The 27,525-nt window shown below is 42.8% G+C and overlaps 1 protein-coding gene and 1 long non-coding RNA gene across 2 annotated transcripts in view; one reads left to right on the plus strand and one right to left on the minus strand.

The window, feature by feature from the left end:
• Positions 1 to 27,525, minus strand: part of OLFM2 (olfactomedin 2) — a 229,359-nt gene that overhangs the window by 88,910 nt on the left and 112,924 nt on the right. Inside the window, exon 4 of the mRNA XM_040414881.1 lies at positions 4,755 to 4,974. Within this exon, the coding sequence (XP_040270815.1) occupies positions 4,755 to 4,974 (220 nt within the window). The remainder of the gene's footprint in view (positions 1 to 4,754; positions 4,975 to 27,525) is intronic.
• The window catches only part of LOC120986359, a 142,451-nt gene that overhangs the window by 80,183 nt on the left and 34,743 nt on the right, over positions 1 to 27,525 (plus strand). The gene's annotated exons all lie outside the window — the stretch shown is intronic.

Below are 27,525 nucleotides of genomic sequence, written 5' to 3' on the forward strand. Positions count from 1 at the left end.
CCTCAGACAGGTAGGGGCAAGAGAGGGGCAGCCAAAGGGCCATCGGCTGAAGGGGTTAGGTTAAGAAATTGGCATTGGGGAGGGAGAGGCGCCATTTCAGTTTTCACCTCAGGCAGCAGAAAGGCTAGGTGCACCCCTGCCTAAATATAAAATGGGACTCACGCAGATGGCTAGTCAAAATGGCGATTGAGATCCACGGCCACGGTCATGCCATTATTTCTCTCTCCTTATGGACTTGAGTTTTTACCGAGGTCTAAGCACCAACCCACTTCTATGTTGGATTCTGGCCAAGACTTTCCACCCACATTGGCCATCTTTCACTCCCCTGGCCTCTTTGATGCCTCAGGGACCTTATCTGCCTCATCCTCTCACAGCAGACGTTGTAAACACCAAAAGCTTAAATATAGTTGGTCTCTTCTCAGTTGAATACAAACAGGAACAGACCATTGCATCCATAAAGGCAGACCTTAAAGGGTCTTCACTCAATTAAACTCACAGGCGCAAGCCACCTCCGCCTTGGACACCCAAATCTCTAAGGTTGATGAAACCCTCTCCTTACAACACACCATAAATAGACATTTATTACTTCACTTGGATGACCGGGAAAATAGGGATTGTCGTAACAATATCAAACTGCTTGGGATCCTGGACACTGTCTCCACCACTGAAATATGCTCTGCAGTGACCACATTTTTAATACCCTTCAATCTAGAACATCAGAGCAGGGAATTGACTTAGACAGAGTTCATCGTATTTATGGGCCCCAGACGCCCTGATAATCCTGCACCCAGAGATGTCTTCTGCAGAGTACACTTTAGAGAAAAAGAGGAGATTTTTCAACAGGTCTGGAGACAGGGACCCACCTCATTTGTAGGTGCTCAGATTCACTTACTGCGAGACGTCTCTAGACACACTCTGGCAATGAGACGTCTTCTTAAACCCCTTGTACAGACTGTTACCGAAGCTGGAGCCACATACCGATGGGGCCACTTTTTCACCTCATTATTCATAAAAATTGAACTACTTTTCCCCTTCATTGAGGATTTTGCAGAAGGAAGACTATTGTTTTTGGCAATGTAGTAAACATAAACACTTTTGGGAAAAAATACATTTGACTCCAGAGTTCTTTTTGCTTCATTTATTAGATCTTCCGCTTCTACTCTTTGACAAATCAATCATAAGACACTTAGTGAATGCTGCTCGTTCCTGTATACCAGCTATAAGGAAGTCCCCTTCCCTACCTTCTATATCTCATTGGGTTCACAAGGTGGAGGATAGTAGGAGAATGGAAGAGATCACTGCTTCCCTTAGACATATCAATGAATTCTGCTCCATGGTACAGTGGAGCATGAGACCCTATTTGCTTAGTTGATTTACTGGACCTCCCCTCACACACACACATACTTTTTTTTTCTGCTCTTCCTTTCTCCCCTCTCCCTATTTTCCCGTACGATTGGGTGGGAGCAAGTAGACTACAACCCAGAGTATCTGCCATCAACAGATAAGATACAAATTGATGATTTATATTGTCAGTTGTATATACAGGGATAAGATTGCCCAACCCCCTCCCCCCTTATCCATTCTGGGACCCCGTGCAGTTGAACATGCTGCATAGGCTATATGTCCACTCCTGATCTGTACACCTTCTTAATAAACAGTGGAAAGTTGACCCCGGAACTCCAAGCACGTGAATTCATGGTTTATGAACACATGTTTACAGGAGTTTAATTATACATTACCCTCGAGAGTTTAAAGTAAATTCCTGCACTTTGCATCAATACCTCAGTAATAACCAGTTACAGTCCTACCTATGGGGGCTATTACTTGATGCATTTTATAACATTAAGCCCTAAAAAAGAGTGGTGCTTTTAAAGTGACTAATGGTCTCTCTCTCTCTCTCTCTCTCTCTGCCTGCCACAGTCAACAGTAACCTGTGACTCTTGGAATGGTCTCATATATAAAACCAATTATTAGGCTGGTTTTGAATGTTCCAAGGTTCTAATCATATTATTTGAGTATCTGCCTTCCAATTAACTTAGACCTTGCTCTAGTGGGTTCATTTCCAGCTGGGCAGCACATAAAAAATAATCTACTTTTATCACATTAATATTTGATATTTCTCTGAAATGCTTGGTGGAAAAAAAGGGTTTTGTGAAGCTTGATCCAGGCTTTTTATGTTAAGAAGTATAAGTGGATGTGAATTGAAGTCTGATGGGTGACATTTAACCCTGTTAATGTGACACAAAAAAAGCAGAAAACATTACATCTGTGTTTATCTAATATCTGTATGGCTTTTTATTTAAACTTAATCAAACATAAAAAATTAGCTCTCCGATATGACTGAATTTTTCCACATGATCCACCACTGGCATGTCTGACCAACATTCCAGCCGATACTCTACTTGGTCCAGGTTCTGACAATTATAGGTTGATATGCACTGTGTGTGCAATGAGGATAGCAAATTTTACAATGATGTGTAAATGTTCTATGATGAGGTACAAGAAATGCCTAGTTCGATATTTCCCACATCTTAAGCCTCCATGCAATATTAACAAATATCTTAGAAAAGAAAAGCAATTCCATTGGGTCCTCCAATTTGAGAGCTGATGGTCATCACTTTATTCTGAACTAACAATTTTGGGGTTATTTACTTTGGCAAAAAGATGGCTTAGGGGAGATCTTATAACAACATACAAATGTATGAATGGATAGTATACAGATCTTTCTAATAATATTTTTACACCTTGGCCTGAAACCATGATAATGAGGTATCCTCTACGTCTGCAGGAAAGAAGGTTTTAGCATCAATATACCGTTAAATGGGGATTTTTTACTATAAAAGTAGGGAATCTATGGAGCCATGGGATTTTGTGATTATTGATTCATTATGCAAATTGAAGAAGGTCCTGGATGCCTTTTTTGAAAGTAAAATATTGCATATGGCATGGGTAGATCTCTGGAGATGGAACATTTTTCCAATGATTTTTTTCTGATTGTTGAATTAAAGGTGTTTTCCAGGCCCTTGATATTGATGAACTAGCCTCAGGATAGGTCATTTATATCCGAATGGTAAAGGTCTAACACCCCACACCCCCATCCAACAACTTCTCCCTGCAGCCTCTACAGAAGGAACTAGCACTGTAAATGAAATAGAAAAAACAGCTCCATTTAAAGTGTAGTGGTTATGTTGGGTTACTGCAGCTCAGCTCCTGGTCACTTCAATGACCCAGCACAGTCACTACTCTGGGGGAGAGGCTTATTGGTCCCTTACTGATCATATATTAATGACCTATCCTGAGGATAGGCCATCAATATCAGGAGCCTGGAAAACCCCTTTAATTTTTCTCTAAGTATGGAGTAATTGGCAACCACCACATAGGATTTTGTTTACTTCTTCTGTATCAACTAGGTGAATTACAACATTCCGACTGGTGCTGAGCCATTGCCAGATGGGCTGACAGCATTTTAGTCCCTTCTTCCCCTTTGAAATGAACATGTATACTTGGCTGAGCCAGGTAGGCATGTTTATGGGTTGGTTGGGAGATATAGCTGTCGGCTAGCAGTTATTTAATGTGTATAGCCATCTCAGATTTCGAGGGTGATGTACAGCAAATTGTATCACCTATTCCAGAAAAAGTATGTGTGTCACGGATTTCATTAACCTTTTAAGTCCAATTGCTTAAAGAAACCTTCTGGGAACATACTGTATTATGTCTTGTGCAAGCCCTGGGGGGCGGTGCATGACACAGGGATTTACTTTTTTGTGTTCCATGAATCATGCACCGCCTTGTAAGGCCCTGCACTAAGCATAAAGTACTGTATTTTTTATGGAATGAAAACGCCTTAATTTATGGTACTTATACATTAAAGAGCACAAAAACTAAAGCAGCAGATCAGACTTTTCATGAAGATTTATACACATTCAAGAAGGTGGTCAGGAGGATTTGATGTTGACTAGCTAAGCAATGGGACATAAATGGTTAACGAATTGAATGAGTCATTTACTGCTTTAAGTAAGTTCTGCCCACTTGTAAATTTTACCTGAAATGAAAAATCGACTTGGAGTTTACAAGGCAATTTGTTGGTGGCTGAAGTGTCTCGTTAAAGCTTTGAAGAGAGGGGTTATTTTTCAGGAACCTATCATTAAGTCATTCACTGTGCCTTTGACATCCATACCAATCTAGCAACACCAATTAAAATTTCACTAACATTTTTATCGAAATTCTTAAGAACATGAAATTACAGGAAGCCTACTGTACATTAGATGAAGAATCAGAGCAAGTTCTGAGGTTTATGCCTAAATGAGAAGGGAGATACCAGACAGAACATTTCTTTTCGGCAATGCTTGCCTTGTAGGGAGGACTTCATGGTCAAACAAATTGTCCTCTTTGGACAATCCCCACTTGTTAGAAAGGTTCCTTTACAATAATAAATTGATAAAATGTCCAACTAGTTGGACCCCTAGTGATCAGCTGTCACCTGTGAGGAAACTTGGCAGCAACTTTTCATATCCCCTGCCCCCCACAGGGGATAATGATGTATTACACAGTGTCCTTGCAAATCAGTAGGTTGTCTGTATAATGTAGAACACAACAGGCTCTCTAGAGCAACAGATGCTCTTTGTTAAAGTGTTCTCCTCTGGCTAAGAGATGAAGATCAAGAGCAGACAACCTCCTTCTATGAAAATTTATTAAATGTAATTATTTTAATTATTAATGAGACATTAAAAACCTAAGAAGCTGATCATACATACCCAGTTTTTGCATACAAGAGTGCAACCTGGCTTCCAAAATCATGACCCTCTGCTGCAGTTCCTCATAATCATAGGCCCCCATCTCTTCTTGTATCACAAGCAGGACATTAGAGAGGTTTCGCACTTCCTCCTTTAACTGGACAATCATCTTGGTGTCTGACTTGTATTGGTCAAGAACAGGGATAAGAGGTAAGAGCTGCTTCATTTTATCCTTTAGCTCCTAAGAAGAAGACAATAGCAATAGATTAGACTATCAGAACACAACAAGATTACACCAGGTGTAAAACTACTCCGAACGAACAGGTATTGATGTAGAAGCTCCTGCATTATCTTTTCATAATTGAACTCGATGGAATCAGCAGGAATCTATATAAAGTAAGCAACATGCAGTGAAACAGACAGGTCATGAGGGACATGTCTGACAACCATCATTGAAAAGGCTGTTTTTGTTAGGGTACTTTCACACTAGCGTTAAAGTTTTCCAGTATTGGGTTCCGTCACAGGGGCTCAATACTGGAAAAAAACACTTCAGTTTTATCCTAATGCATTCTGAATGGAAATCAATCCGTTCAGTATGCATCAGGATGTCTTCAGTTCAGTCCCTCTTACGGTATTTGGCTGGAGAAAATACCACAGCATGCTGCGGTATTTTCTCCGGCCAAAATTCCAGAACACTTGCCGGAATGCCGGATACGGCATTAATTTCCATTGAAATGTATTAATGCCGGATTCGGTACCAAGTGTTCTGGAAAAACAGATCCGGTTTCCCAGTCTGCGCATGCGCAGACCTTTAAAAATGTGAAAAAAATAAATACCGGATCCGTTTTTCCAGATGACACTGGAGAGATGGATCTGGTATTTCAATGCATTTGTCAGACGGATCTGGAAACAAATGCTATCCGTTTGCATGCGGATTTCCGGATCCGGCAGGCAGTTCCGGCAACGGAACCCTTAGGCCTCTTTCACACGGGCATTGCGGGAAAAGGTGCGGGTGCGTTGCAGGAACATGCGCGATTTTTCCGCGCGAGTGCAAAACATTGTAATGCGTTTTGCACGCGCGTGAGAAAAATCGGCATGTTTGGTACCCAAACCCGAACTTCTTCACAGAAGTTCGGGCTTTGGATCGGTGTTCTGTAGATTGTATTATTTTCCCTTATGACATGGTTATAAGGGAAAATAATATCATTCTGAATACAGAATGCATAGTACAATAGCGCTGGAGAGGTTAAAAAAAAATTAAAAATAATTTAACTCACCTTAACCACTTGATCGTGCAGCCCGGCTTCTCTTCTGTCTTCTTCTTTGCTGTGTGCTCGGAAAGGACCTGTGGTGACGTCACTCCGGTCATCACATGATCCATCACCATGGTAAAAGATCATGTGACGGACCATGTGATGACCGGAGTGACGTCACCACAGGTCCTTTTCCTGCACACAGCAAAGAAGAAGACAGAAGAGAAGCCGGGCTGCGCGATCAAGTGGTTAAGGTGAGTTAACTTATTATTTTTATTTTTTTAACCCCTCCTGTATTCAGAACCATGTTATAAGGGAAAATAATAATGATCGGGTCTCCATCCCGATCGTCTCCTAGCAACCGTGCGTGAAAATCGCACCGCATCCGCACTTGCTTGCGGATGCTTGCGATTTTCACACAACCCCATTCATTTCTATTGGGCCTGCGTTACGTGAAAAACGCACAAAGAGGAGCATGCTGCGATTTTCACGCAACGCACAAGTGATGCGTGAAAATCACCGCTCATGTGCACAGTCCCATAGAAATGAATGGGTCAGGATTCAGTGCGGGTGCAATGCGTTCAACTCACGCATCGCATCCGCGCGGAATACACGCCCGTGTGAAAGGGGCCTTAGGCAGTCAAACTGGGAGCTAGGCTGTCAAACATGATGCAGCTGGATCGGATCTGTGCTGACTGCAGATAAGTAGAGAAGGACATTGGTAAAGGTCAGGTTCATTTTTCTATTAGTACAGGTTAAGAATCATTTTAAAGTGAATCTCATAGTGGAATTTCTATCCTGTCTAAGGTCAGAATATTATAGACGATGAAGAGTTAAATTTATTGATATGTAGCTTTATAGAAAAGCATTTATTACAGCTTGTAATTTATTGGTTGTAATCCGTACTCATTCTGGGGCTAAGAGTCCAGTGGGCTACTTAAATATTATTTTATAATAAATATATTCACAAATACCTCTCATTACTTATAATGGCTTGTTTTGTCTCGGGAGCAATCATTAGAAGAAATAAAATGGCCGCCATCCTATCAGTACACACAAAACCTGTCCTAATCACACAGGAGGACAAGTTACTTCACCACAATGAGCCATAGAGCTGCCTCATCCTCCTCTCTGCTCTGCTTGTCAGGAATCATGATCCTGAATACAGGTGAATCTCTGTGGGAATGGAGATGATAAGGAGACATGAGAGGAGGGTGATGTGTGGCTAATGAGCAGCAGCTCTTGTTTACAGTCTCCATTACCACAGTCTGTCCTGTCCGTCCTCTCTGTACTTCATGTCTCCTCATGAAATAAATTCCCCAGAGATTCAGCTAACGTTCTTATCATCTGTAATCAGGATCATAATCCATGACAAGTAGAGAGCAGAGATGAGAATAAGGCAGCTCTTTACCTCAGTGTTGTAACTTGTCCTCATGTGTGATCAGGACAGGTTTTGTGTGAACTAATAGGACAGCGGCCATTTTGTCTCCCCTGATGATTGCTTCCCAGACAAAACGAGCCATTATAAATAATGGAAGGTATTTGAGAATATATTTATAATAAAGTAATATTTAAGTATTTTCATTTTCTTAATTCCCGGAGAACCCCTTTAAGGTCACTTGCACAAAATGTTTGCAACTTATTTGCATTTTATTACACAACTACAGTTTTGAAATATAGGTGGGGAAGTGGGCGTGGTTAGCTATGTTAATGATTTTCACTCCTGTTGCAAAAAAAGTCAAATCCTATGCCACTTAGCAAACAACTTGTGCTATTTAATAAATTTGATGCAAAGTACGCCAACACAGACTCAAGAAAAACAGACTTCAAATATTCCCCTCATTCTCATCAAAAGTTTTGATGATGTCACATTTATGGTTCAAGTAACTGGTCACCCAATTATTGAGCTCAGCAGTCACATACCATTTATGTGCACGCGAGCACTGAGACCAGTAACTGACTGAGTGGTCACATAAACATTAGACATGACATTATCACTTCTGGTCTGACGGGGAATTGTATGGTCCAAGCACGAGTCCAACAACTCTGCAACAGAGGAATCTTTAGCAGATGAGTATCGATTTTTTTTGCTTCTTAAGTGTCTCTGCTTTCCTCAAAAGTTTCAAAACTCTCAGACAATCCTTTTAAAACTCCTGGGCCCCAATTCCAAATATAGAACATGGAGCCCAACCTATCAGGTCCCATTTGTAATGGCGGTCTCTTTTTATGTGGCAGATAAGCCTTTGGGCGCCCTATGGCACCCGATGCCATGTATAACTGTTATTTCTGCAAACCTATGGAAACTACCCCTGGCATAATGTTAAAGGGGTTAGCCCATGACTAATGTAAAAATAAAAATCAGACATCATACAGTATAAGACAAACTTCTAATAAAGCTAGAACCAGCTCTGTACCTCACATGGATCCAGAGATCTCCCCATTCATTACTCTGCTAGATTTATATCAAGCTGACAGCACAAGGGGAGTGTCTTCTCTGCTGCAGCTAAATGGGCGTGTCTCAGCTCTCCCTATCACAGCTCAGGGGCATGTCTCAGCTCTCCCTATCACAGCTCAGGAGGTAGTTGAAGGATGGAACTGAGCATGTGCGGCCCTGTCAATGAGCAGGACAAATAAATAAGAAAAAAACTAACAGCAGGTGGCGCTGTACAGCTACATTTTATTGAATAACTCAATTACATGTAATAACAATAGAATTCAGATTCAGGTGCTGGTTTGAAAACTGTGGAATATTTTTCATGGGACAACCCCTTTAGATGTAACGTCCTGCATTTTAAAGGTATTCTTTCCTTGGTGGCTCCACATATTAGTGTAAATTCTGAATTTATAGAATGTAGATTTTATCTGGACCTAGCACCACTGGTATGACGGAGGCACAACTCTTCTAATTTTACACTTCATTTATCCTAATGATTACTTTATATATTATTAATTACTAATCTGCATATTACAATCAAGTAATTATGGGTTTCATTTTGGATGGAATATTTTCAAGTATATTTTCATGATGTTGAGCAAGGACGTGGGTTGAAAAGCCATTAAGATCTTTGGCTGTAGCGTGGAGGATAAATGAAACTTAACAAGTAGACCTGCAAGTAGAGAAATGCAAATGCAGCCCAAGCTTTTATGGTAACGCTAGAAATACAAGGCCAATTTTAATAGCGCGTTGCTAATTTGCAGAGGCATTAATGCAGATAGCGAGAGAAATGCATAATAATATTAATTACTATTAACATAAAGTCACTGTGTGCCTAAAGCTTTTCATCCCACACTAACTACTTACACAAGATGTGTGTCTGTTCTCGGGCAAAATGAGAGCCATGCCAATAAGGACGTGGTTTATAACACAATTAACTTAATATCTCGTAATGTGCACTGCTCTGGATATTACAAGAGAAATCCAAATTTCCTCTGTTACTCAATCAGCGGCTTGAGACTTTGGAGTCGTAAAGGTTTTACCTAGGGATGCTGTGTCTTGAAAATTGTTTTTCATTAGGGGATTGAAACATATATCCATTAGTTACAAACCTTTTCTGGTTTATTGTAAATATAGTTTATTGAAACAAGCATTCTACATACTATATTCTACTCTGTGCGCTAATACGGTAAACAAAAGGAAGACCTTGACGATCCCAGCAATTCTCTGCATTGATTTAATTCCCAAGAGCAGACTGTGAGGACCGTAGTGTCTATTTATCTCCAAGATCTACAGTAAGTAAGATGACCTTAGATGTCTGTAAGAGTTTCAGCTTGGGGAACTTGAGAGGAGATGTGATCTTCAAAAATCTGTCTGGGCATGGATGTGTAGTGCCCGTGAGCTAGGGTATTTTGGACTACTGACACCTGTGGACATTTTGCCCCTATTGCTACTAAGCAACGCCATTAGCTCCCTACTTTGTTGAACTTTGAAGGGGTTACTTGCACTTATACTGTTTCATATTGTTGAACTGCACTTATGTTTATTATGCAATATCCTGTTCTTGAATTATATCTGCACTGCACTGTGAAAACAGTTAATGCACAGCCAGCTAATATTGAGAGACTTTATGACTTTATACGTATGCAAAGTTTGGAGGGGAAAAAACAGCCAACTAACCTTCTGACTGGTTTAGCTCTGTTGTTTATGTCTGAAGACTAGTTTATGTCTGGAACTGCTTAGTCATTCCCATAGACTTGCAATGAAACTCTATTGTTAAATGCTATTGACAGAAATCGGAACAACAATTCTGTTTAGGCTGTGATTTTCCACTCCACCCCTCCCCCTATAAGGTTCTAGTTCAGGTAGAAACTGTATATAAGGAGATAAGTCAGAGCCCCTACTTATTTGCAGATAGGGACCAGTGTTTAGTAGGAGAGACTTTGCCAGTCTGCAGATAGGGACCAGTGTTTATTTGGAGATACTTTGCCAGACTGCATGAGTGACCAGAAGAAGATGCTGAGATGGGGACACTGAACCACAGACCTAGGGTCACCAGTCCTGTGACCAGAGAGCCAGCTGAACAATTGAGCAATATACCCTGGGCAATGAGCTGTTGGCCAAGGTACCAGCCTTCATAGAGAGAGAGAGAGAGAGAGAGAGAGAGACAGCTACCTCAGGCCTTTCCTCAGCATAAAACCTTCTTTCTGGGAGGAGACTGGAGAAGCCATCTCAGTGCCTTGCCTGCAGGGCTGGCGTTAGGGAGGGCAAACTGGGCAATTGGCTTGGGCTCCCGTCACCAAAGGGACCTCCTTCCAGTCAGTGGTGGATGACGTTCAGGTTGGCAGCCCTGGACCCAGCACCGCTGGGGGGCCCAACACCGACCTGAACGCTCACATACTGTGGCGTGCCAGCTTTGGAGGACATGGGGGTGACACACAGGAGGATATGTGAAGAGATAGAACATCGGAGGGAAATTGCAGTATGGCTGCAAATTACTATGTGGGGGGAAAATATTATGGTGGGATTACTGTGTGGGGGAAAATTATTATGGGAGGGATTACTATGTTGGGGCAAATTATTATGGGAGGGATTACTATGTGGGGCAAATTACTATATGGGGCAATATGGGGGAAACTACAGTGTGGGGGCAGTGTGGTGGAAACTACTGTTTGGGGGCAGTGTGGGCTATATTACTGTGTGGGGACAGTGTGGGGGAAACTACTATGTGGGGGAAGTGTGGGGTAAATTACTGTGTGGGGTAAACTACTATATGGGGGCAGTTTGGTGTAAATTACTGTCAGTGGGCTTGACAAAGCGCGATTTTAGCGTGAAACGGCTGTTGCCTGATTCAGCTGCATTTGCGTCCCGCACCTGCTGTGTTTTACCTACAATAAAGCTATGTTTTGTGAAGATTCGGTGAGTGACGCTTTTTCTTCTATTTTTATCTATGCAGTGTGGGGCAAATTACTATGTGGGGGAAATTACTGTGTGGGGGGCACATTATTATGGGGGGATTACTATATGGGGGCAGCGTGGGGGGCCTTGCTATTGGGTAGGCACTGTAGGGTCAATTCTATTGTTTTTGGGGACACTATACAGGGATTATTACCCGGAGCACAATATAGGGTGTTAATATTATTACTGGGGCACTCCCACAATGTTTTGTCTCACTCCCATTTCTTCTTGTTGCATGTTGAAGCTCTACTTGGAACCTTGTTAAGATCCAGCCATGCTAAACATGATTTTTTTGCCATTTTTCAAGTGGTCTTAAACTTTTGATGCTGTATCTTATTCTTGTCCATTTTAGGCAATGTTACAATGGATCCGCCAAAAAAAAAAAAAAAAGATGCCATGCGGATGTCATCCATTTTTTTTTTGTGGATCCGCAATTTGCGGACCCCAAAACACATACGGTCCTGTGCATGTAGCCTTAGGGTCACTATTTTTTCAGCAGGATAGTACCTGGGACATTGGGGAGCACAACAGGCACAGTATTGGGATTGGCAGCAGGATGACATTTTCAGGACACCAGGATGGGGAGGTTGATTGAGAAGTCTGAAGTGTCTGTGTTACAAACTCTGTAGAGATGAGATGCAGCTGAAAGAATTTGTCATGGTGGCCTGGGTAAAACGGAGGAGAAGAGGAAAGAGAAGGTCTACATGACAGGAGATGTCCCTGGATGTAAGAGGTATGTGGTCACTATGACATGTGGAAAGTGTTTTTAAAGGAGAGTTACACTTTAAAGGCTAGATTTGTTTGTCTTTCCAACCTGCTTCTTGTTTTTTTCAGTTAAAAGATTTACCTGGGAATTTGATATTGATGGTCTATCCTCAGGATAGGTCATCAGTATCAGATCAGTGGGTATCCGACTCCTGACACCCCTGCTGATCAGCTGTTTGAAGAGGCCACGGCGCTCACCAGAGCTCCGTTGAGCACTGCGGTCTCTTTATAGTTTACCAAGCACATTAGACAGCCGTACATTAGACAGCAGTGATGTTTGGTATTGCAGCTCATCTCCTTTCACTTGAACGGGACTGAACTGCAACTAGGCCACCAGACAGATTACAGTGACATCACTGGCCTCCCAACAGTTGATCGGCAGGTGTCCCGGGAGAAGGACGCCAGCCGAACTGATATTGATGACCTATCCTAAAGATAATCTTATACACCTTGCTGATACTGTATTACACAGCAGTTTATCTGCGTGGAAAAACCATGTGTAATCTGGTTAGACAGGCTATGTGTTGTCTGTGCAATATTTCTTTTGGGGCCCCACTTAAAATTTTGCCCAGGGCCACACTTTCTCTAAAACTGGCCCTGCTTGCCTGTACTGTTTTGCAATTGAGCTCCTTCAGTAAAGAAGCACACTGGTTTACTGCAGACCTTAACTCTCTGGACTTATTTCTAGTGTTGAGCGCGAATATTCGCATAACGAATATTAATCGCGAATATGGCAACTTAAAAAATTTGCGAATATTGCGAATATAGTGCTATATATTCGTTATATTGAATATTCATAATTTTCTCCATCTGAACACATGATTCCTTCCTGCTTAAAATGCTTGTGGGTCAATGACTCATTGGCCCACAAGCAAGAAGCAGGGAGGAATCAAGAGTTTAGATGGTAAAAAATGACGAATATTCTAAAAAACGAATATATAGCACTATATCGAATATATTTGTTTTTTAGAATATTCGTCATTGATGAATATTCTAAAAAACAAATATATAGCACTATATCACATATATTCGTTTTATAGAATATTCTTTTTTTTTTTTTCCCAATTAGTACAGTTATTGCCCTTCGGCATACTCCTCCCCGACAAGCGTCCCTGTCACCATGGGAACGCCTGGTGGTTAGAATATACAATCGGATCTGAGTTTTCGCGCTCTAACTCAGATCCGATGGTATATTCTAACCACCAGACGCTTGAAGTTAGAATATACCGCCAGGGCGCTGTGATCTGCGCAATTAACTCCTCAGGTGCGGGTTAATTGCGTGGATCACAGCGCCCTGTGCGCCCTCCCCCCCACCTCCCCAGTATTAAAATACAAACCGGATTCCCAAAAAGTTGGGACACTAAACAAATTGTGAATAAAAACTGAATGCAATGATGTGGAGATGGCAAATTTCTATATTTTATTTGTAATAGAACGTAGATGACAGATTAAACGTTTAATGTATCATTTTAAAGGAAAAATACGTTGATTCCAATTTTCACGGTGTCAACAAATCCCCAAAAAGTTCGGACAAGTAGCAATAAGAGGCTGGAAAAAGTAAATTTGAGCATAACGAAGAGCTGGAAGACCAATTAACACTAATTAGGTCAATTGGCAACATGATTAGGTATAAAAAGAGCTTCTCAGAGTGGCAGTGTCTCTCAGAAGCCAAGATGGGTAGAGGATCACCAATTCCCACAATGTTGCGCAGAAAGATAGTGGAGCAATATCAGAAAGGTGTTACCCAGCGAAAAATTGCAAAGACTTTGCATCTATCATCATCAACTGTGCATAACATCATCCGAAGATTCAGAGAATCTGGAACAATCTCTGTGCGTAAGGGTCAAGGCCGTAAAACCATACTGGATGCCCGGGCCTTTAAACGACACTGCACCACAAACAGGAATGCTACTGTAAAGGAAATCACAGAATGGGCTCAGGAATACTTCCAGAAACCATTGTCAGTGAACACAATCCACCGTGCCATCCACCGTTGCCAGCTGAAACTCTACAGTGCAAAGAAGAAGCCATTTCTAAGCAAGATCCACAAGCTCAGGCGTTTTCACTGGGCCAGGGATCATTTAAAATGGAGTGTGGCAAAATGGAAGACTGTTCTGTGGTCAGACGAGTCACGATTCGAAGTTCTTTTTGGAAATCTGGGACGCCATGTCATCCGGACCAAAGAGGACAAGGACAACCCAAGTTGTTATCAACGCTCAGTTCAGAAGCCTGCATCTCTGATGGTATGGGGTTGCATGAGTGCGTGTGGCATGGGCAGCTTGCATGTCTGGAAAGGCACCATAAATGCAGAAAAATATATTCAGGTTCTAGAACAACATATGCTCCCATCCAGATGTCATCTCTTTCAGGGAAGACCCTGCATTTTTCAACAAGATAATGCCAGACCACATTCTGCATCAATCACAACATCATGGCTGCGTAGGAGAAGGATCTGGGTACTGAAATGGCCAGTCTGCAGTCCAGATCTTTCACCTATAGAGAACATTTGGCGCATCATAAAGAGGAAGGTGCAACAAAGAAGGCCCAAGACGATTGAACAGTTAGAGGCCTGTATTAGACAAGAATGGGAGAGCATTCTTATTTCTAAACTTGAGAAACTGGTCTCCTCGGTCTCCAGACGTCTGTTGAGTGTTGTAAGAAGAAGGGGAGATGCCACACAGTGGTGAAAATGGCCTTGTCCCAACTTTTTGGGGATTTGTTGACACCATGAAATTCTGATTCAACATATTTTCCCCTTAAAATGGTACATTTTCTCAGTTTAAACTTTTGTTCCATGATTTATGTTATATTCTGAATAAAATATTAGAAGTTGGCACCTCCACATCATTGCATTCAGTTTTTTTTCACGATTTGTATAGTGTCCCAACTTTTTTGGAATCCGGTTTGTAATTGGTGGCCAGTGCGCCCCCCCCAGTATTAAAATAATTGGTGGCCAGTGCGCCCTAACCCCCCTCCCCCCCAGTATTAAAATCATTGGTGCTAGTGGCCACAGGGTCCCCCTCCCCCCCTGGCAGTGGCCACAGGGTCCCCCTTCCCCCCCGTCATTGGTGGCAGCAGGCAGTTCCGATCGAGTCCCAGCGTAATGGCCGGGCTTTGATCGGTTACCATGGCAGCCAGGAAGCTACTGAAGTCCTGGCTGCCATGGTTAGTTAATCACTCAGCAGCATTTACTTACCTGCGGTGCTCTCCTCCTTCTGAGAACTCACAGGTCTTTGTGGCGCATAGACCTGTGAGTTCTCAGAAGGAGGAGAGTCCCGCAGGTAAGTAAATGCTGCTGAGTGAAACTGCCTGCTGCCACCAATGCCGGGGGGGAGGGGGACCCTGTGGCCACTGCAAGGGGGAAGGGGGACCCTGTGGCCACTGCCACCAATGATTTTAATACTGGGGGGAGGGGGGGTTAGGGCGCACTGGCCACCAATTATTTTAATACTGGGGGGGTCGCACTGGCCACCAATTATTTTAATACTGGGGAGGTGGGGGGAGGGCGCACAGGGCGCTGTGATCCGCGCAATCAACCCTCACCTGAGGGGTTAATTGCGCAGATCACAGCGCCCTGGCGGTATATTCTAACTTCAAGCGTCCCCATCACCATGGGAACGCCTGGTGGTTAGAATATACCATCGGATCTGAGTTAGATCGATAAAACTCAGATCCTATGGTATATTCTAACCACCAGGCGTTCCCATGGTGACAGGGACGCTTGTCGGGGAGGAGTATGCCGAAGGGCAATAACTGTACTAATTTGGGGGGAAAAAATGAATATTCTGAAAAACGAATATATGTGATTTAGTGCTATATATTCGTTTTTTAGATTATTCGTCATATTGTAAGACAAGAATATTTAGCAACATAGCGAATATTCGTAAATGACACATATAGACTGAAATTTCACTAATGTAGTGCTATAATCTTTTTTTTTTTTTGTCAAATTTTTTTTGTCTCTTTCTGATTCAGAAAGTGACAAAAAAAAATTGACAAAAAAAAAAAAGATTATAGCACTACATTAGTGAAATTGCAGTCTATATGTGTATTTTACAAATATTCGCTATATTGCTATAACTTTGTTTTATTAGAATATTCGTCATATTTGTCATATTCTAAAACAAGAATATATATCAATATGGCGAATACACAAAATCGCAATACGCAATTAATTAAATCGCATATTATTCGCGATAAATATCATAATGACGAATATTCGACTTAGGCCTATTGCACACGACCGTATGGCTTTTTCAGTGTTTTGCGGTCCGTTTTAAACGGATCCGTTGTTCCGTTTTTTGTTTCCGTTGTGTTTCCGTTTCCGTTCCGTTTTTCCGTTCCGTTTTTCCGTATGGCAAATACAGTATACAGTAATTTCATAGCAAAAATTGGGCTGGGCATAACATTTTCAATAGATGGATCCGCAAAAAACGGAACGGATACGGAAGACATACGGATGCACTTCCGTATGCATTCCGTTTTTTGCGGACCCATAGACTTTAATGGAGCCACGGAACGTGATTTGCGGCCAAATATAGGACATGTTCTATGTTAAAACGGAACGGAAAAAACGGAAAAACGGAAACGGAATGCATACGGAACACATTCCGTTTTTTTTGCGGACCCATTGAAATCAATGGTTCCGTATACGGACCGTATACGGACCGCAAAAAACGGCCAGTAAACGGGAAAAAAAAACGGCCGTGTGAAAGAGGCCTTAGACGAATATAAGACGAATATTCAATCGAATATTCGCGAAATATCGCGAAATCGAATATGGCACCTCCTGCTCATCACTACTTACTTTCCATTTGGGTGCACCAAGCCTGACCATCCCTTCTGAAGAAGCTGACCCACCTAACTTTATGGCCTGGCTATCGGCAATGAATGTGTTGCAGTGGGATGAGAAATGCAATATGGCAATAAAAGGGAAACTGCTGAAAAATGTACAGATATGGGGTCAGCAGAAAGAAGCCGAAGGGGAAATATGAAAAGGTGGAATTGATTTTTGTTATCTTTTTACTGTCTATTCCTTGGGTGGAAGAGGGGTTGGGTTGGTATATGGAGTACACATAAGCATTAGTCATTAGTGTTGAGCAAGAATATTCAAATTATGAATATTTATCGCGAATATCGCAACTTCGAGAATTTGCGAATATAGTGCTATATATTTGTTTTTCGAACATTCGTCTTTTTCTTTTACTCGAAAAATCGGCAAGGTAATGATGGTGTAATATGTGAATATTACGCAATCAATATAGGCGTGGGTCAAAAACGAATATATAGCACTATAGAAGATGCTGCTATATATTTGTTTTTTAGAATATTCGTCATTTTTTTCCATCTGAAGCTATGGTTCCTCCCTGCTTAAGTTGCTTGTCAAGCAGAGGTGGGCTGGGCCGAGGGGCAGGGAGGCAATTGCCCCCCAGGACGCCCTAAAAAAACGGACGCTGGGCCGCCCGTCTTTAACAAAAATATTTTTTTATTTTTTTATTCCTCAGGGCCGCACCGCCGATCACCACAGGCGGCGCTGCTCTGGATGTAATTGCGGCGGGCAGTAGGAGATGAGCGCTTCCATTGTGGAAGCGCTCATCTCCATATTCATCTGTATCGCCGTCCTCAGGACAGCGATACAGATGGCTGTGCTTTGGGGCAGGGGAGGGAGAGGCGTGTCCCTCCCCTCTTCTTCTGATAGGCCGCAGGCACTAATGCCTGCAGCCTATCAGAGGCCGGCTCAGGCAGCGCAATGACGTCATTATCATCGTGCCGCCTGAGCCGGGCAGCACACAGCAGGAACACAGGCCGAAAGAGGCCTGCATCGCTGCTGATGGAGGTAAGTATTAGTGTTTTGTTTTTATTTGTTTTTATTTCTTTGCGGGGGGAGCTGTCACTATGGCTATGGGGGAGCTGGCACTATGGGGGGGAGCTGGCACTATGGGGGAGCTGGCACTATGGCTATGAGGGAGCTGGCACTATGGCTATGGGGGAGCTGGCACTATGGGGGGGCTTGCACTATAGGGGGAGCTGGCACTATAGTGGGGGCTGGCACTATGGGGGAGCTGGCACTATGGGGGAGCTTGCACTATAAGGGGGCTGGCACTATGGTGGGGCTGGCACTATGGGGGGGGCTGGCACTATGGGGGGCTGGCACTATGGGGGGAGCTGGCACTATGGGGGGGGAGCTGGCATTATGGGGGGAGCTGGCACTATAAGGGGGAGTTTTCACTATGGGGGGAGCTTGCACTATGAGGGGGGTTGGCACTATGGGGGGGTTGGCACTATGGGGGGCACTATGGGGGCATTTCTAAGAAGGGGCATTTTTTTACTGGCATATTATGGGGGACACTATGGGGAAGGGGGATTGGAGCACTATGAGGGCATTTACTGGGGCACTATATAGGGGTATTTTATACTGGCATACATTATGGGGACATTAGCTCAACTGCGGGCACTAAGCAGGGGTATTTCATGTACTGTCATATTATAGGGAGAATTAGTACTACTAGGGGGTATTATGGGGAGCTTTACTACTACTGGGGGGCTATGAGGAACATTCTTACTAGGGCACTATAAGGGCATTATTACTACTAAGTGTGCTCTGGCAGAGAATTATTTCTATTGGTGGGATTTTGGGGAGCACTGTTACTTTGGGGGCACCCTGGCATAGTATCAGCTTAGCACAATTATTTTTGGGGGACATTATCTTTATACTATTAGTGTCTTGGCGCAGATATTTTTTAGAGCACTGTGTGCCAATAATTGTTTAAGGGGGCACTATCTGTGTGGTAGTAGTATTTCCAGGGGGACTGTTTCTGCAGTATAGTATTGGGGGCATAGCGGGCACAGTATTGGGGCACTATCTGTGTGGTAGCAGTATTTCCAGGGGGACTGTTTCTGCAGTATAGTATTGGGGGCACAGCGGGCACAGTATTGGGGGCACTATCTGTGTGGTAGTAGTATTTCCAGGGGGACTGTTTCTCCAGTATAGTATTGGGGGTGGCAGGAAAGGGTGTTCAGAAGCATATGAAGATGATGGAAATGTGGGAAACTAATGTCTGTTTCTCAATCTCTGCAGAGACTGGAGATGGCAGAAAAATCATCATGGCGGTCTGGTCTGAATGGAGAAGATAAAGAAAGAGAACGTCTACAACAAAGGTGACATCACTGGATGTAAGAGGTATGTGGTGCTATGTAGGAGAGGAGATGCTCCGGCTCCTCCTCCTGACATTTGCAGAAGGAGGATTCAGAGCTGGGTGAGGACGGCGAAAGGGGGCAGCAGGCCACGAGCGGGTCGCAGATGGTGGGGGGAACCACAAGCCTTGAGCAGGATCTGGGGAGGGAGGAGAACGGAGGAGCTTCCTGGCTGTAGCCTGCTGTTTATTGTATAATGTGAAGCAGGCAGTGCAGCCAGGACAGGCCTCCCCTCTCCGTATGATGTGTAAAAACAGGCCTCAACAATAGAATTTCAGCTGTACAGTGTTTGTTGGGAGTGGCCTATTATATGTAGATGGGGCTTTTAATAAAGGGCGGGGCTAAAATGGGCCACTTGACTGGATTTGCCCTCCAGGACTAAGGCTGCCAACCCTCACCTGTTCAAGCAACTTAAGCAGGGAGGAATCATGACTTCAGATGGAAAAAATGACGAATATTCAAAAAAACTAATATATAGCACTATATCGAATATAGTGCTATATATTAGTTTTTGACCCACGCCTGTATTGATCGCATAATATTTTTAGAGTAAAAAAAATTTAGAACATAACGAATATTCGAATTCGCGAATATTCGACAAACATTCTACAAAATATTTGAGAAATATTGCGAATTTTAATATGACCCCTGACGCTCATCACTATTGTCATCTGTTCTTTGAGGAAAGCAAGTGCCCCTTTAAGTATGTTGCACAGAATGCAGGAGGCAAAAAATTCATGAGAGGCCTGTGCCTCAACATCACTTTGTAGCATCCCCTGGGAGCACAGAGGGAATCAAGACTGTTGCTTAAAACATCAGTCTTCATAAATGTCCCCCATATTCTATATATATATATACATACATATAAAATAAGAGCATTACTACTCATATCTAGTGTGACACAGTGAGCGGTTTGGTCTGGGAGAGCAGGTATTTTCCTCGCAGCATGTGCTGCTGGGCTGATTTACAGCCAGGTGAGGTCAAATATCAGACCGGATTTTAAATGCCGGTCCGGGTTTTGGCAGCACCTGGCTGTCCTTAAATAGGCAGCTGGGCTCAGAAGCTGGGTCTCTGTGTTGGGATCTGGGAGCCTTGTGTCTGGATGAATTGCAGCATGGTGTGAATTACCACCAACACTGCAAGGTAACTTTTTGCTTGTTTATGACTGCTTGTTTTGTCACTTGCCTAAAATGAAACCCCACAATTGGTGTAGAATGAGGGCAAGAGTAGTGAGGCTGGCGTGAACGCCGATATTTTTGGTTTCTGCATGGGCACGGTTGTATGTCGTACATTAAACCAGCTGTATCACAACCAGTGCCCAACAACAAAATGGAGGCTGTTGTGAATGCCCTCATGCAGGCTAATCTGCAGCAGCAAGAGACAAACCTGCAGCACCACAAGGCTAATAAGCAGCGGCAGGAAACTAACCAGTATCTGCTACAACATGGGATGGCTTTGCAGACAGCAGGAGCAACCCCGAACATCCACGATGCCCAGAAAGCAGCCCATGCCGCGATTTCTAAGATGAACCCCACAGACAACACCGAAACCTACCTGGCGATGTACGAGAAAGTGTCCATCAGGGAAAAGCTACCCCGTGACCAGTGGGCTGAGGTCGTCGCTCCGCTCCTGGCATCCGATTCCCAGCAGGTGTATTTTTACTTGCCGGACGATCAAGCGGCAGACTTCCAGAAAGTCAAGGGTGAGATTCTGCCAAGACTGGGGGTGAATGTGTTGGTCCTGGCCCAGCGGGTGCATCAGTGGGGGTTCAACCCGGCTGAGCCTGCAAGACCCCAGTATTATAACTTACTTCAGCTCTTGCAAAAATGGCTACAGCCTGACGTGCTGAGTCCCACTGCTATGCTAGATTGTCTGTTAGCCAATATGTTCTGGAGGTCTTTGCCATACCCTCTCCAGCACTGGACCGGTCAAGTGTCTTCTGGCAATGCCCTTGAGATGGTGGACCTGGTGGAATGCTATGAAGCTATCAGGAATCTAAAAGGAGGGTTCTGTTGGATGGAGGGGTCGACAAACCGCAGAAATTTCCACTCCAGGCATGAAGATTTGAGCCGATAAAACCCATCTGGGATGTACCCACGGCGGACCTGGCTCCGATAGTCTGCTGGCGGTGTCAGGAGCCTGGCCATGTAAGGGCTGACTGTCCCCATTGGGTTGAGCCCATGGACACTAACTATGGATACCGTGAGTCGCTATATGCCAGGAGTCTGTGCGCAACAGGTACCCCAGAGTCTCTAGATCACTTGTGCCAGGTGGAAGTGGGAGACACTCCGGCAGAGGCTCTGCTGGACTCAGGGAGTGTGGTAACCCTAGTAAGGGCTACCCTGGTGCGGTCCACTAAGTATACTGGCCGGAAAGTTGGGGTGATGTACATCCAGGGAGACTTAAAAGACTACCCCACCACGCTGGTGTCTCTAACCACAGTGGCCGGTAGATGGACCAACCAGATGACTGTCGCCACAAATCTACATTATGAACTCATAATAGGGAGAGACTTCACTCAGCTTCCCAGCACTGTGGCCTGCTATGAGAGTGACTGATACCCATGAGAAAGGGGTAACCCTAGCAGAGTGGCCCAGCTCAGGGGGGAGACCATAACCCTGGGAACCTGAGACCGAAGGGCCAGCGGTAGGGGTGACCACCACTTCAGTGGAAGAGGGCTAAACAACCAAGTGTGATGGTGGGAGAGGTGGAGGACTTGCCGCCGGGTCCTGAATTAGCAGACCTCAATGTCCTCGGGGATAATTTTGGTACCGCCCAATGTCGGGACCCAACCCTATCCCGCACCTGGGAAAATGTGTTAATAGTAGATGGTGAACCACAACAACCTGGAGCAGAGTCAGTGTTTCCCCGTTTTGTGGTTCATCAGGATATGTTGTATCGGGTAAACCAACTACAGCCTATTGAACAGTTGGTGGTCCCCAAGGCTTATCACAAGCTTGTGTTAGATCTAGCCCACCAACATGTTCTCAGGGGTCACCTGGGGCTGCAGAAAACTCAGGATCATATTTTACAGCGGTTTTACTGGCCCAACATATTCAAAGAAGTGGAAGAGTTTTGTAAGTCTTGCCCGACCTGGCAGATAACTAGTCCCCAGCCACATTTCTGTAGTCCCCTAGTACCTCTCCCGATTATTGAAGTACCGTTTGACCGAATAGCTATGGACCTCATAGGCCCAGTACCGAACACATCTTAGTCATTCTAGACTACTCCACTCGGTACCCGGAGGCGGTGCCACTGTGACATACTTCGGCCAAACACATAGCTAAGGAGTTAATGGAGATGTTTTCCCGAGTGGGACTACCTAAAGAGGTTCTGACTGACCAAGGGACCCCTTTTATGTCCAAAATGATGAGGGAACTCTTTAAGTTGCTGCACATAAAAAGAAGGAAGAGTCTAAAGATGGGAAGGACTGGGACCTCCTTCTGCCCTATCTCATGTTCACAGTGCGAGAGGTACCCCAGGCCTCTACTGGGTTCTCGCCCTTCGAACTGCTACTGTATATGGCAGACATCCTTGTGGTTTGTTGGACGTAGCCAAAGAGGCGTGGGAACAACAACCCACTCCACATAAAAGTGTCTTTGAGTACATTACCCAGATGAAAGATCAGATAGAGGCAGTGTTGCCTCTTGTTAGGGATCGTATGGAGACAGCTCAGGGAGCCTAAGTCGGATCTATAATCGGCAGGCTCGGGTCCGGATCTTTAACCGATCGGGTTTTGGTTCTGGTGCCGACCGTGGACAGTAAGTTTCTGGCTAGGTGGCAGGGGCCCTACGAGGAAAATTGGAGATGTAAACTACAAGGTACACCAGTCAGGGCGGCGAAAGCCAGAGCAGGTTTACCATCTGAATTTACTCAAACCGTGGAAAGATAGGGAAATCTGTATATAAGATGCCCGACTTCAAAAGGGAGTTTATAGTACAGACCGATGCCTCCAAATGTTTCCTCTAAAATCCATTAAGGTGCAGGAAGGGGTTAAGGAGATTGCCTCACTAAGACATCCCTTTTTATATATATTAAGGTATATAGGTTTCATAGAGTCAAATTCACTGCTTGTAACCTCCCTCTGAGATCCAGAGTGAAAAATCACTAACAATACAATATAAATACAGTTAGTTTAAGACATAGTTCATAATAATCCAGAAAGAAACCATACTTAAAAATATGGGTGCAAACAAAGGAAGATTTTCAGTCTTAAAGGGTTTTTCCAGGAGTACAATATCCTGAAAGGGATGTAGCACCCAAAATACGTCATCAATATTTTACTTCTGGAAAACACATTTAAGACAAGGTAAAATTAGTTGACTCAGAAGGTTGATATGTCAACTACCTAATGAAACGTTTTTCATTTATTCAGAAATCTAAACTCTTCCAACCTTTGCTAATAGGCAAATCAGTTCATATTTAGTTTTGAAAGGGAATTTGCTTGTCTTCCTAGGCACTTTAGGTTTTATCAATGGCCAAAGATTCATATGGTAGTTCAAAATCAGCACTAATTAGAACCTATACACATTCCATGTACCTCCATGTATTATCTGAAAGAGGCACCTTATTCTAATCTATTTGTAGCTTTGGAGCATGCCAAATTTTTGGCGTATATTTTGTGAGAAAATTTGACGTAAACAGAGTTGTAGCAGATCCTATAAAACCCGACCACAAGTTCTGGTTCTTTGATGCATCTTTTGAAACCAAAACCAGAAGTAGACAAAAAAAAAAAAAATTAGGAAAGATAGTATTTGTACTTAATAGTTTCTCTCCTTTTATGATCTACATCTGATTTTGGCTTCAAGAACATAATCAGAAAGCCTAATTGTGTGTTCTTAGACATAGAATCTTATGAGTGTTGAGTTTGGGGGTCACATGGATCAAAAATACAGTCCCCATTTTAAAGATTGAGACACCTAGCTGAAACAGCAAAATGGGAGTTGAAGGCTTCAAGGAGCTGGATAAGTATATGAGATCTTTTTTGCAAAGCTGAAGAAGTCTCCTTGAGTTGTCTGAGATTCATTCATCTCTGAAGGTCTGTCATTTTCTCAGTAAATACAGTGCACTCTATAGCAGGATACCTTTGCATTTGGAATACAAATTATAAAGAAGAAAGATCTCACAGATTGATATTAGTAAAAAAAATACATAATTTGAAGCTCAAAGTAGAACAGTACGGAAGACACAATCCAAATACTTAAATGGCAGCAAAAGAAAATATACTGTAAAATAGAAGTTTTTCTTTCTATTCGTCAAGATGAAAATAATGCCAATGAAACCATTTTAAAGGAACAAAAAGACCAGTAAATTACGAATGACTTTCCAGCGTGTGAAGAGATTGGATTTAGAATGCTCTACTGGACTTTTGTCACCCATCATGGGCTTCTGTGTCTATTTATTACAGATTATTTTATTTCAGCTGTGTTAGAGCCTGAGTCCTCTAGATAGTGTACAGTGTTCTCTAGAGTACAGTATGACAAAATCTCACCGATGGGAAAAATATGTCATGAGCACCAGAATCCTATTATGGGCTTAACAACAAAATCGGTGTTAAAAATATGTTCTCAGAAATCCTCAGATCTATGAACAAGGGAAATGGCTTCAAACTATGAGAGATATAACTTGGCTTTTAAACTACTGTGGGAATAATCTCTGTAACAGTAAGCAAAATTGGATCAAATGCAGTCAGTGACACATAGGTCCATTTCAAACATACAGTAGCTTTGCTTGCTCTTTATTTTGTTGCAGAAAACAAATGTAGCCTTTACATTCAGGCCTAAAACGCAAATCAACCACTGCTCAGCTGAGCGCTAACTAAACATATACATTCCCATATACATATTTAAGTGAATTTCTACCCTCCACTCGAACCAAATTACATCAACGTGTTTTACCTCACAAGAGCAAATGCCCACTTCCATTGTTTCTTGTACATTGTGTATATGATGAATGTAAAACTTGATCTTGAGGCTAGCAATCATAGGAACAGTCTCCCCAGACAGGTTATGTCTTCAGAAACGGTTCCCTCTCTCTCTAATGCACACTTTGCACATAAATGATCTAGTAATGTATTGGACTTATGTTACAAAAAAAAACTTGTACTGCAAAATGCTTTTATGTGCATTCCCTACATATATGCTGCTAAAAGGATTAAAACCATGATTTAATCTGTATTTATGCATTTTCTGTGTGAAAAACAGGGGGGGGGGGGACTTAGAATGGTCTTGAATGGGTACTAGTCTAGAGAGTGAAGTGAGAGGCGCAGATAGCTGAACCCAGTTCTGTATTAAACCAGCCAGAGACAAGAAAAGTGTTTGGGAAGACTAAGACAAAGAGTAAGTAAGATACAGTGGATATAAAAAGTCTACACACCCCTGTTAAAATGTCAGGTTTCGGTGCTGTAAAAAAATGAGACAAAGATAAATCCTGACTGCTATTTAACATGATTTTGAATGTGATTGCTTCATTCTGAACACAGCTACATCCCCAGTTATAATAGTTATATGCAACCACACTTTTTTCGTTTTTTATTTGCTCTCTTCCCTCCACCTAAAAGATTTCAGTTTGTTTTTCAATTGAGTGGTACAGTTTATAGGTCACATTAAAGGCAGAAAAAGTTCTGAAATGATTTATCTTTGTCTCATTTTTTTACATCACAGAAACCTGACATTTTAACAGGGGAGTGTAGACTTTTTATATCCTCTGTATATACTGTATATATTAGGAGCAAACCCGAGGCAAGGAGGAGGTGCAAGGAGAAGTTCTATGGAGAAATACTGATAGACTGAAGACCATTGAGTCGCCATAAAGAAAAGTCAACTAGAGAAGTGTAGTGTGAGGAAGACTGATCCAAAGAGAAAACTGTGCTTGTTATCTCGGACTGCATCCATTTTACCTGTAAGAACTGTGGAATGAGCATTTTTGTGTAATTACTGCCAGTCCATGCAAGCGGAGAACTGTAACTGATGTTCCTGAACTTGAATCTTCAGTAAGGAACTGTTCTTCTGCTAAATTATCTCATCATTGTTCTCCTCTGCTGCAGGGGAACCTGCCTTTCACCTCAAAATTCATCACTATCAAAGACACCCCAAACCACCAACAGAGAGAAGAACCTGAAGACTAGGGGGTTCCTGAAGATAAAAAAAAAGTTGCAGCTTTGCCATTACTGCATGGACCAGGGGAGAGTCAGAGTGAGTAACAACTAAAATCAGCATTCTTGCAACTATCACTCCTATCCACTCCTCTGCTCAACTCTCCGAGCATATCTGCACAAGCTGCTGAGCTAAGTCCTGAAAACAGGTCTTAGCAAAGCCCTACTGTTTGTTAGAGATACTTAGCTTTCCTGGATTTCTTATATTCCATCCACCATTCCCTAGGAAAGATATATTCATCCTGGAGCCTAATACACATGTAAAAAGAATTTTGGAGAAATTATTCCCTATCATTTTTCCTGTCACTCTCTCATGTCAACCATGAATGTGTTTAGGATGTGGTTAGGATGGTGAACATCACCAATATACTGTCAGCATGGTTAAAATAACAATGAAAAAAAAAAAAGATGCCAAAAAAGAAATACATATTTACAGTCCCTGATTTATTTATTGAAATGAAAAATATGAAAATTTGGTAGAGAGATAAAAAAAAAAATAGGACAACTGAGAAGATAATAGTGATATCAAGGAATACCTCAATACCAGAGTAACATCTGCAATAGCGTTGAGTGAATCGAAATCAAACAAATTGACTTTGATCCGAATTTCAGGGAAATTTAACAAATCTGAATTTCCTCATGTTTCGTAGTAATAAATCTATTTTTCCTGAAATGGCAGTAAAAAAAAAAAACTCATCAATTTGTTTGTGGAGATACCAAATCTGGTGCATGGTGACATGTGATGTAACCTCATCAGCGCTCTGGCCTGGCATGTTGAAGTCATCAGTAGAGTTGAGCGGACACCTGGAAGTTCGGGTTTGACGGGTTCAGCTGAACTTCGCAAAAAAGTTCGAGATCGGGGCCCGTACTTGACCCGAACAAGACCCCGAACCCCATTGAAGTCAATGGGGACCCGAACTTTGGAGCACTAAAATTACTCTAAAAAAATCATGGAAAGGGCTAGAGGGCTGCAAAAGGCAGCTAAATATGGTTAGGAGCATGGCAAGTGCTCTGCAAACAAATGTGGATAGGAAA

The sequence above is a fragment of the Bufo bufo genome, chromosome 1 (genome assembly GCF_905171765.1).
Source record: "Bufo bufo chromosome 1, aBufBuf1.1, whole genome shotgun sequence".
NCBI classification, from domain to species: domain Eukaryota; kingdom Metazoa; phylum Chordata; class Amphibia; order Anura; family Bufonidae; genus Bufo; species Bufo bufo.